Genomic DNA, 11,924 nt, shown 5'->3' with positions numbered 1-11,924 from the left:
CTGGGTAGGAGCACCCTCGCCCCAGCCCTGGGAAGGTGTTGTGGAGCTCAGCTGCTGTGGGGAAGCACCTGCCCCGGCATGCTCCCTCCTTCTGCCCTCAGAAACCTGCCCTTCCTCCCAAAACTGCACCCCACCCCTCGCCTCAGGAGCCTAAACCCGCTCTGGCGCTGGCGGGGTCCTCAGCCGTGGCTCCCACACCCCAGGGGTTACAGATGTGAAGTAAACCCTGTTAGCAACATTTTCCTTTGGCCTTTTTTGGGAGAGGTAAATCCTGTCGTTGGAAACAGGTTGCGTGTACAGAGCCAAACCTGGGAAGGACATGTGGGCAAGAAACAACCAGTCCATCCCCTCAGTGTATCTGGCAGTGCCTTTATTTAACAGAATTTCAGCATCCGTTTGCATTGAGCTCAACACAAATTGCAAAAGCTCCCCCAAACCCTTCTTACACATACAGTGAAAAAATACATAATCTTTCACCATTTTCTTCCATAAGGAGAAGGTAAAAAAAAATTTAAAAATTCATTAATCGAAGTATATGAAAATAGAACACCATCTACTCAGATGTACTGTATTGGCTAGAAAAGCAGTGCCAAACCTTGCAGAAAGCTTGTGTTTATTGACATGCTTTAATGATTAATGCACAAAGAAAACACTTTCTTCCTGCAAGAAATAATTGCCAGAAGGCAGAACAGGTTAAGCGTGATTATTTAAAACAAAATCTGCTGAGCACTACACCTTGCGACTGAAGACTGGGAGGTGCAGGCTGCGGCTGGGCAGGTCAGGTGATGCCATGGCCCCGAGAGGGGATGAGGGAGGGGGGACAGCCCTGCGATGCCCTGCAGCCTTGGGCACCAACACCGGCTCGCTGAAAGCCCTATAGAAGTTGCGGGATGCATTACAGCACACTGCTTTTGGGAACTGCTGCCTCCATCAACCTGAAGTCTCACTTCAAATTTCATTCACATTAGGCTTGATGCTTAATTACTCTCTGTCTTACTGTCCCCAAGCTAAATATATTTTCTCACCGTTAGTAAAGAAATCAGCGTGCAACCAGCAGTCTGTTGAATCATGGGTTTGGTTTTTGCATTCTGGTTTATTACAGTTTTGCACCATACGGCAAATATCCCCAGGACAGACAACTCAGTGTCTCTGGCACCCTCAAATTTTTATTGTGAGGTGTGATTTGTTTCTATCATCAAAATAGGAGCCATAGCAAATAAATTGTATACAGCTAAAACACAGGAGAAAGATAGATCTAATTCTGCAACGACCACTTTATGAACATGAACGATGGGCTTTGCTTTGCAAGAAGAACCACCTGTACAGCAAACCAGAGTTGCGTCTGCACGGGCACAGAGAGCAGCATTTGCCTGCTGCTGTAAACCAGTGCAGGAGCCAAAGGCTGTTCTCTTTTATGGGGGCGGGGGGCATCTGGTGTAGGAGCGGGCAGGGCTCCCAAGCCTGGCCACCTCTGTCGGAGACCGTGGCTGGAACACAAATGAAGGCTGAACCCCCTCCTGCTGCGTGTTACGGACGGGATGGGTGGTTCATCCTGCTTCATCTGCCTCTGTTGCTGCCGGTTTTATTGCCTCCCTGCAAGGCTTGTTGTTTCAGGCTGTGGTCTGAGCTGCAGATGGGCTGGGTATTTACAGCTGCCACAAAGATAGCTTTTGTCCTCAGTACAGCAAGTACTGCTCCATTTGCTGCCCTGTGCAGAAAGTTTCCCTTCCTTTCAGCCAGCAAGCCCCAGCTGGCTCCCACACGGTGAGGACAGGGCATGTAAGGAGCCCCCAGCCCTCCCCATTCCTCTGGGACAGTCTTTGGGGTATACAGATGGTTTCCAAAGAGTTTGGTGCTCCTCTGGAGGGGAGAAGTGGGGGAACTACCTTACAAAACGACTTGGCAAGGAGGGGGCGTAGCAGAGGAGGTCAAGTGGGTGCTGAGGGTAAGGGAGCTCCTCACGCGCCGTGTCCCCAGCATGGCAAAGGACCAGTTTGAGCTGTGCTCCTGGCTGTTGCAGGCAGAGGAGCATTGCTCTTGGCCCCTGCTCCGCCACCAGCTGCTGCTCTGCATCATCCTGCCCAGTGCTGTCCTGAATCGCTCGCCAGCGAAGACATAGAGGAAGGGGTTGAGGCAGCTGTGGAGGAAGGCGATGCTCTGGGTGACCTGCAGCCCAATGTCCAGCTGGTTGGCAGCCTGGCAGTTGTACACCACCCTGGCATAAGTGCTGATGGTTTTGACCAGCAAAACAATATTGTATGGGAACTGAGAGAGGAGGAAAGCAGTGATGATCATGACGATAATCTTCAGTGACTTCTGCTTTTGGGATCTTTTTGTTTGCAGGAGAGTGTTGATAATAAGGGCATAACAAATAACCATGACTAGGAGCGGGAGGAAGAATCCGATTGTGACTTTCAAGGCCAGGACAGTAACTCTGGAGGTCATGCTGACATTTGGTGGGTATGTAATTTTGCAAACTGTTACATCACCTACCCGCATGCTTTGGCTGTACATGATTTCTGGGATGCACAGGCTCATGGACATCAGCCAAACAGCCAAGCACATGAGTTTGCTGTGCAGGAGCCGCCTTCGCTTAGAAGTTTTAGCTTTTGTTGCCTGGACAATAGTGATGTACCTGTCAAAGCTGATGCAGGTTAGGAACAAGCTGCAGCCATAGAAGTTGATCTTATACATACTGTTGACAAGTTTGCACATGAAGTTCTTGAAGATCCAGCCATCAGAGGCAGCCTTGGCCCAGAAAGGGAGGGTGAAAAGGAGGAGCAGGTCTGCAATGGCCAGGTGCACCAGGTACCGATCCATCATGCTCCTCCTGAAGCGGTATTTGCAATAGACGAGCATGACCAGGGCATTTCCCACTGTGCCCACCAAGAAGATGAGCCAGAAAAACACTGGCAGGAAGGCTCGAGCAAACTGCCTGACCTGCCTCTTGTTGCACATGAAGTCTGTGTCATTCACAGGATTTCCATACAGGGACAGCACCGCGCTGTCATTCCTGTAGTAATCCAGGCTGGTCTTGCTAGGGTGGGTGACCTGCAATGGGACATCAAGTAAATGTGTGTTGAGAGGTGGCTCAGTAAAGAATAAATTTGCCCTTCTCCACCAGATATAGTTGAAGATCCCCAATATATTCTATTTTAGATGGGAAAGAACAAAGGCTGCCAGCAAAACACAGCACGTTTCAGATTGTTTGAAGTGTGTGGCACAGCAAAGACTTATAAAAATGACCTGCTGAGCAACAAACTCTTTACAAAACAGCAGTTCACCATCTCCAGCAAGCTTCAGTTATTAAAATGGCAGGTGGTGAGAGCATTATTTCTGTCAGATCATTCAAAACACTGTTGGCTTGGCAGCTTCAAATACCCAGTAAAATGCAAAATCCCCACTTTGAAAAGAGGTGGGGAAGAAGGCTCTGTGTTACTGCTATGGTAGAATGGCATCATTGGCTCAAGAGAGGCAGAAAACTGATGGAGGCAAAGAGAGGGGAAAGAAAAACAGAGATGTACACAACAGCATAGCTGTATACTCACTATGCTTGCAACTGCCATCTTCAGCCAGATTTTTACTCAGTCTTGGAGGCAGCTCTGTAACCTGTAGAGGAAAGATGGGGGAAACCCAACTGATTTGAAACAGCTTTGAAGTAGAACTGTTTTCTTCTTATTGTTCTTATTTTAATAAAACACCTCAACCCTTTGAAACCAGTCTGGCTGGGAGACAAACAAACTATACAGAAATTTATGTCGTTGGTTTGAATTATTTAGCTGTTTCCATTTTACAAATTTAGCCTGTATTAGGTCTTTGGCTTCTCTATGGCACCATGCTGATTGAGTCCTTTGACATACTAGAGTCATTGAGATCTCATTTTTAATAAGATGTAGAATCCCCAGTGCGCACATTAAAAAAGAAAGTAATGTGAAAATGTGAAAGCGCCGTATCTTCCAAAAGATCCATGAGAATAAATTAAATCTATCTCTTAAGCTGTCTAGCAACTAACAAGGAAACATACCTGCCTTTAGTAGTAGTTTGCAGTGTCAAAATATTTGCATCTTCTGTAGCAACTGATAATGTCTGACTATCACATCTTATCTGTGAGTTTAAGTGCAATTTTCATTGCTGTTGGCCTGAAAAGCCATTCATTATGCCCCAGTAAACTAGAAAATACAGGTTTCTCCTGCTGCAGACTGCTTTTCAAGTCAGTCTACCACCACAAAAGGTAGCTGAGCCTGGTGCGCTCGACACAAGTCAGATGCTCCTAAGTATTCAACATGTTCTGCACCAGCCTGCCTGTGCTAGAGCCTGGGGATGAAGCCTGGGGACAACGTGAGGTGGGTCCTGTCGGCACTACCTGGGACCTTTCTTCAGCTAGCACAGATCTTTCCTCTGGATGTCGGTGCTGAGTTAGCCCTGTTCATCAGCAAAGCCAGTTTGCTGTAAGCAGCTACTTTTAGGGCCGGCGAGTGTGTTTGCAGCCACGTCTGTTTGTGGCACCCTCTGGCCCAAACTGCTTTTGATCCCTTTGCCTGTTCTTGGTGCGAAGTGAATACTTGCAGCAAATATTTGCAGGGCTTCAGAATCTGGTAAAAAAAAAAATTAATGCAGTTGTTTTCATCTATTTAGAAAGGATTGTGTTCAGAAAGCACAAATTAGGGGTTAATCCTTCCATTTTTTATCTTTATGAAGCAACTTCAATGAATGTGAGTTACTTAGGAGCAAAGTAGGCAGCATGAGATCTTTGCAATAAAAGAATATGAGTCTAAACACAGAGTTTTTGCTTAAAAATAGATTGAAGAAATAAAACCAGTCATAAATATGTGTTCTTAGTTTTTAAATTTTGCATCAAGGTATGCAGAATTATGCTGGTGCCTGGAGTTTCAAGCACAGACAAAAACTCAGATCTGGCTTTTAATGATGCCCCGTGTACCCTGTGCATAGTAGTTGGATTTCTGATGCAGAAAAGTCAAACTATATTTTTATTCTTTGACTTCCTTTCAAAGCAGACAACCAAGGAAAGTGTATGGCCAAAGCATACTAATGCTACAGCATGGCACAGAATTAACACTGGTAAAAACATGCAAGCAGACTGAAAGAACCCCCCTATATAGTGCTTATAAGTCAGACAAACAACATGTCAGTCCTAACGTGTAGAAATTAAGACCAGTTATAGCCATGCATACACAAATGATGTTGGACAGGTCTGCTGAAACAAGCAGAAAATGCTCCTCTCCCAGCCACAGTTCAATACAACAAACTCCGGTAGCAACAGTCTCACAAGGGGCTTTCCTTGTCCTCGTCCCTGTCCCCGTCCCCTTCCCCATCTGGCTCCAGCCCAGGCAGCAGAGTGGGTGCAGCAGGGGCGACCAACCCTGCCAGGTGCAGGCAGCGAGGCTGCACCCACCCCGGCCCCCTCCTCACAGGCAGGCTCGTGCACATCACCCTAAATACAGGGACAGCCAAAAGCCAAGCTGGATTCCTGCTGCCTGAGGAGCAAAGTGTCATGGCCTCACTGACAGCACAGAAGAGACAGCGTGCTAACCACAGTGGCCACCTTGTTTTGATTTGTCATTACCACTGCACTTATTACGGGTTATATTAATAATAACAATCATATGGGCTCAGTTACAATGAGCTTTCAGATGTTCTAGCCAGCACTTGATTTTTTTCTATGGTGAACTTCATAGTACGCTAAAAGTTGACAAGCAACAGAATGTCCCAGGAGGTGCAGAGAGGGTGCTTATTAATCAAAATTCATTTGATCCCTTTTTGCCGATTTTAGGGGGAAAAACATGGTTTCAGGAATTGCTGCACTAAGCGTGTGACTCATCCTCAGCTACATAGCAATGTCAGACCTGCTGTGCTCCACCTGCTGTGACTCCTGATCTCAGAGACTCCTCAGCGAGTTGAAATCTCAAACCAGCAGAGCCTCATCCCCACCACAACAGCGCAAAATCTGGCTATCAAGGCTGAGACCTGCCACATACAACCCAGAGGTGGCTGTGGCCAGCAGCAGGCAGGCAGTGAGCTATGGATTTCTCCCCAGTACCCGTTTCCAAAATGTCATTGCAGCATCTGCTCAAAGGGTGCACAGCTGCGCATCCCCAGGGGGCTTTTTATGTTATTTTCTTTCAGCCATCAGACCTACCGTAAACTGCAATCGAAAAGATCATTGTTACTGGGTGAGGTCAATGGCGAGTGAGCTTTTTTTAAAAAAAAAAATTAAGAAAAAAAGTCAATTTTTAATTTGGTTTCCTTTCTATGGAGGCTACATGTGGGAAAGACAGACATGAATAACAGAGGAGGAGACTCACCAGGACAGTTGCCGCAGGGGGTCAGCCCAGATGTCGTACCCAGTGTTTGCTCTTTGCACCCACAATTAAGCTTTGGGCTTTTTGTAGGTTGAGGTGGGTGTGTGCTCCCAGGATCCCAGCCTAACTAGACCTGTCACAGGCTGTTTTCTCTGTGGTTTACATGGTTTAGGTGTTTCAAACACAGATGGCAATCTTCTCTTTTTTTATTATTTCTTTAGGTTTTTTCCTGGCAAGATCATTCAATAGTAAAGGGAAGACCATTTTTCTGCTCATGTGCATCATCTAGCACAGGGCAAATCAGAAGCTGCTCCCAGTATAGCCGTGTCCTGCTGGAAAACACTTTCACTGGGGAAAAAAAACTATTCCCAGACAAGAACTGAGTCTGTCTGGGGAGCCACCAGTGTCCCCTGGGGAGGTTGGGACAGAAGTGGGGAGCCAGGTCTAGTCCTGCCTGCTCTGAGCTGGCCCACAGACACAGCTCCCCATGGCTGCCCACCAAAGCTGCAAGTGGGGGCTGGAATCACAGAGTCTGTGTGATGCCCTGCAACACCAGATGCTTTGCAAGCAACAGCAAAATGAAAGTGTGCCACCTTCAAGAGGAAAGACCAAGCTATTCCTGCCGCAGAAGCTGGAGAGACCCAGGGCAGGACTGCAGGCAGTCGCATGAAGTCCCTGCTGGTGACATGTCTTAGCCAACAGCTATCGAGAGGAGTCTGGCAGGAAAGGTTTTGAAGAGGAAGACAGTGAGAAGTGGTTAATAAATATATGAACTCACACATCTTATGTCTTCTTCCTGGCAAGCTGGCATGCAAATTACAGTGATTTAAATTCCCCTCTCTGCAGGAAGTCCAAGCACCTTGGGGTTTTGCTTAAATGCTGGATGGTGTTCAGCTGTGACCGATGCTCGTTCAACTCACACTTCAAGAAAATTTCCAAATTGCAGTTCAGGCTCAGTTCAATTATGAAGAAAACAGTGATTCAGGCTAGGTTTTGGGTTGGGCTCAGCTGTCACGTGGCATCATGCTCCAGCATCCCCTTCCAAGGCCAAGGAGCCCAAGGTGCTCCACACTCAACCACAAAATCCCCATGAATGTGTCTTTATAGCTTTAATAATTACTTGTAATCCTGAAACTCTTCCTGAAACAGGTGTGGGTTTGTATGCAATGATACCTCTGTACGGCATGTGGCCCCTCTCACCTCCTGAACTTCTGGCTAGAAAAAGAGAGGTGGGGGAGCAGCTGTCAGCTAGACCCCAGGGCACCATCTAAGGAAAGCACAGGTGTGAAAGCATGCGCGTAGCTTCTGGATTGTGGCACAAGTTACTCCAGCATGGCAGATAGCTGCCTACCAGCAGACCCATGGTAATTGCCCCTAATTCAAGCTAGTTTGGCCCTTGGTGTAGTGCAAGGTGATACAGTGCTGGGAGAGCTACATTAACTGTAGCAGGGTAGAGGCATGCCCATGAGCAAAGTCCCTGATGCAACGGATCTCCACATCCTTTAGTCTCTCCTTCACGAATCTGAGCCCTCACATTCTGGATTTAAGAGACTTTAATTAGACTTAGTTTCATTCTCCCTAGAGGCAAAGTTATAACTTAACCTACCCACTTCACACAGCCAGTTCCATGGTTCTGAAAGTCCCTGGACAGATAAACCTCCAGATCAGAACGTGGGCAGCTGCTCATCCTGTTTGTTACTTTTCTGCCACGTGCTATTCATCGAGTCTCACTGACAACATTTTTGCCCCTGACAGTGGGAACAGAAGCAGGAGAATGGTGTGAACCTTACAAATCTTGAAAAATTCCTGCCCAACTGTTTCCCTGTTTGCATCCTTGCTCAGTGCTATCCACAGTTAATGTGCTTTGAACCAAACTGGAGATGGTGCAGTCTGTTCTTGCAATACCAGCACGTGTCATAGGATAACTTGTGATTTCCCTCCAGCTCATATAATTACAAAACTAGAGCATCTCTGTCTGTTTTCCTTACAAATATATTGCTTTCGTGCTCACCAAGAGAACTTGCAAGTGTAACACTGTTTGGGTTTTGGGTTGGGTTTTTTTGTTTGTTTAAAGCGTGCGCTAAAATTAAAATCACCAGCATTTCTTATGTATCTTCTTTTTAATTTTAGGGTGTTTAATTTTAAGCATAACTTGGCAATGATTTTTTGAGCTACTCATTTAGCGCATGTACTAATGGCAGAGATGTACTCAGCTTGATGGGCTGATCAGATGCTGGCAAGGTTTTGCAGAAATAGAACAAAACTTGGGGTTACACCCTCTGCTGAGGCTGACCGAGAAGCTTCCTTTTTTCACAGTGAGAACGGCGTTGTGCTTGCGCTAAATTTGTCTTTTAATATACCTATTTTCCTCTCCCTAGGTGTTTAAGCATTAACCTGCTTCTCTACAAGCAGGCTGTTTCACAGGTTCAACAACCCCTCCATAGGTCTGTTTAGGAGAGGCTGTGGCTGTGATTCACTGTCCTCTGTGAGGAGGGTATTTGCACTCAGTGAGATCAGTGCCTCTCGTACGCAAGCGAATCGTGTTACACAGAAACTTTCTATAGATCGAAACACTTGAGGCCAGTCCTAGGAATATAAGACTGGACATGACAAGTCACCTCATCTGTTCCTTGTTTCTGCGCGGTGAGGCAAGGCAAAGCACCAGCGCTGTTCCTGATGAGCAAGAGTTTCTCTCCATTGAGTAGTCTCTGATATCTTCCAGCAAAGATGACCCTGCATAGTATCATCCCATACTAGGCACTCGCAAACACTTTGCAAATCAAAAGTATGGTTCTGTAGATCTTTTCAGCATTTCTTATTCCACCAATAATGCACTTTCAGCCAGGTTACTTACTTATGTAGACTAAACACAGGGTTTCCCGGGGCTTTCCGTAGAGAGCAAAATAAAGGACGCTCTTATTCCCATTTTCAGTTCGTGTAGAGAGTCATTACAATGATCAAGAGTGTTGGCAAATTCAGATGTAAATTTTGAGATGTGCAAGACCTGCCTGGTTTGATTTCTCTTTTTTATTTATTTTGAGGGTACATCATGTTCTCATAACGTGCCCCCAACGGACCCGGTTGCAGGTGGAAGCGCAGGCAGCACTCCTGTGAATCTGATCCCAGGCATAACATGCTGGGTCTGCAGAAAGCAAGGTATGAGCAACCAGAAGCCACCTGCAATGACACAGGTCTGACTCCCTCCCTGCTGTCACACAAGTTCGCCATGGCAGACACAGGGTTAGATGCTCCTGCAGGGAACCAGACTACCTTGGTCGCGAAGCCTTGTCTCTCTGACTTGGTATTTTGAGAAAGACATATTTGACCTTTTTAATGATGCTGAAATCTGTGAATTACAGAACTCTCAGTTTAGATGGTGTCCTGGTTTTGGCTGGGATAGACTTAATTTTCGTCTTAGTAGCTGGTACAGTGCTGTGTTTTGGATTTAGTATGAGAATAATGTTGATAACATGCTGATGGTTTAGTTGTTGCTAAGTAGTGCTTGCTCTAAATCAAGGACTCTTCAGTTTCCCAAGCTCTGCCAGTGAGCAGGTGTGCAAGAAGCCAGGAGGGAGCGTGGCCAGGACAGCTGACCCGAACTAGCCAAAGGGATATTCCATACCAAAGAATGTTGTGCTCAGTATATAAACTGGGGAGAGGTGGCTGGGAGCCACCGATCACTGCTGGGGGGACTGGCTGGGCATCAGTCAGCAGGGGGTGAGCAACTGTACTGTGCATCACTTTTTTTTTTTTCCCTTAGGTTTTACTCCTCTCTCTCCCTCTCCTCTTCCTTACAATTGTTATTGTTGTTGCTGTTATTATTATTTTTACTTTATTTCAGTTATTAAGCTGTTCTTATCTCAACCCACGACTTTTACCTTTTTCAGTTCTCCTCCCCATCCCACCAGGGGTGGGGGGTGAGGAAGCAGCTGTGTGGTACTTAGTTGCTGGCTGGGGTTAAACCATGACAGATGGCTTAGGTGCTCTTTTTGGGCTAGAATATGGTTTTCTGAATGTGATGCATTCTCATTTTCTCAAATTCTCAAAGAACAGTCTAGCCACAAGTTTTTCAAAATCAATTTTGCACAGTTGTTCCAGTCCTTCATTTACTCAAGAGAATGTATTTTGGCTTCACCACTTTAAACTGCATCAGACCATCCTAGTTAGACATATGTTTTAATAACTTTATTTATTGAAATGTTTTACAGGACCAAACCTAATTTCCAGTAAGGAGGATTAATATTTCATTCAGTAAATGATGTCAGCACACACAATATTATCACTGTTTTTGCTGAAGAGACTGGTAACGTGGTAATGCTGAATGACAGTTGTGACAGCAGAAACTGTGATTTCACATTGGTAGTCAGCAGAATCCAGCTACTCAGCTGAGTCACCTTAAAGGATCACAGGCATGTCCTTTGCAAATGTTCCCTAATTTAACTGTCCAATGTCTATTCTTACTTTGTAATCCTTAGTGATCGTGTTAAAAGAAAAGCTCTATATTATGTCTCTGCCTCACTGTGTTAAACAAGTCAGTAAGAGTGGGGAGAAAGTACATCAGAAATATACTAATGTGGATTCTTATCTCACATTTTTTAAATTTATTTCCCTCTTAAATGGTTTTGACATTTCAGTAAGTTTATAAGTTTTGACATTTCACCTGGCTAGTGGATGAAGGGAAGGTGGTGGGTGTTCTTTTTCTGGATTTTAGTAAAGCTTGTGATACTTGTGTCCCTCACAGTATCCTCCCGGACAAATTATCCAGCCGTGGGATTAGCAGGTTCATGGCATGCTGGGTAGAGAGCTGCTGAAGGGCAGGGCTCAGAGGGTTGCAGTGAATTGGGGCTACATCTGGCTAGAGACAAGCCACCAGTGGTGGTCCTCAGGACTCAATCCTAGGGCCAGCTCTGCTGAGTATTTTCATTAACAATCTGTTAATGTAAAAACTCAAACAAGAGTTGAACGCACCATTAGCAAGTTTGCTTATGCTACCGAACCGGGAGGTGCTGTTGACTCTCTTGAGGGACAGGACACCTTGCAGAGGGATCTAGATAGACCGGAGCATTGGGCAATCGTCACTGGCGTGAAATTGAACAAATGCTGAGTTTGCAGCGGGGATGGAGCGGTGCTGGGTGCAGGTACGAACTGGGAGCGGGGTGGGGGGAGAGCGCCCCTGCAGGAGGGGGTCTGTGGGTGCTGGCAGGCAGCAGCAGGCTGTGTCAGCCAGCAGCGCCCCCTGGCGGCCAGGAGGGTGAACCGGTCCCTTCCCGCTCGGGGCTTTGCCCCTTCCTCTCTCGCCCTGGGCTCCGCCGCTCCTCTCCCAAAGCCCGCCGGCGCCCGGGGCCGGACTGGCCGTGGCACCGCCTCCCGCCTCCCCCCCGTCCCGCCGGCGTCGTGGTCCGCGGTGGCCGCGCCGCTGCTGCCGGCCCGGAGCGCTGGAGGCGCGCCCTCCAGCCCCTGGGGCCGGCGGGGCCGTACGGCCCCTTCTGCCCGCCCTGGTGGCGGGGGGCCTCCCTCATCCCCTCTGGGGAGCCGGGCCGCGTCCGCGCTGCGCCGGCCGGAGCGTGTGGTGCCCTGGGGAGGCGGAGCGAGGCGGGGCGGGCA

At 47.2% G+C, this 11,924-nt stretch overlaps 1 protein-coding gene across 2 annotated transcripts; it reads right to left on the bottom strand.

The window, feature by feature from the left end:
* Nucleotides 1-349: 349 nt before the first annotated feature.
* On the bottom strand, nt 350-11,588 carry CCR9 (C-C motif chemokine receptor 9). Of its 2 annotated transcripts, none has more exons than XM_080387277.1 (3): nt 6,324-11,588; nt 3,549-3,609; nt 350-3,051 (listed from the first exon to the last, which is right to left on the bottom strand). In XM_080387277.1, the coding sequence occupies exons 2-3, from the start codon at nt 3,564-3,566 to the stop codon at nt 1,888-1,890; spliced, it is 1,182 nt and encodes a 393-aa protein (XP_080243403.1). In that variant the 5' UTR covers nt 3,567-3,609; nt 6,324-11,588; the 3' UTR covers nt 350-1,887. The 2 variants fall into 2 exon arrangements, with proteins under 2 accessions (XP_080243403.1, XP_080243404.1); XM_080387278.1 differs by lacking the exon at nt 6,324-11,588 and having other exon boundaries at nt 350-2,830; nt 2,941-3,051.
* Nucleotides 11,589-11,924: the final 336 nt, after the last annotated feature.

The sequence above is a fragment of the Falco punctatus genome (assembly GCF_963210335.1).
Source record: "Falco punctatus genome assembly, chromosome: 4".
NCBI lineage: Eukaryota > Metazoa > Chordata > Aves > Falconiformes > Falconidae > Falco > Falco punctatus.
This window is presented reverse-complemented; position numbering and strand designations above follow the sequence as displayed.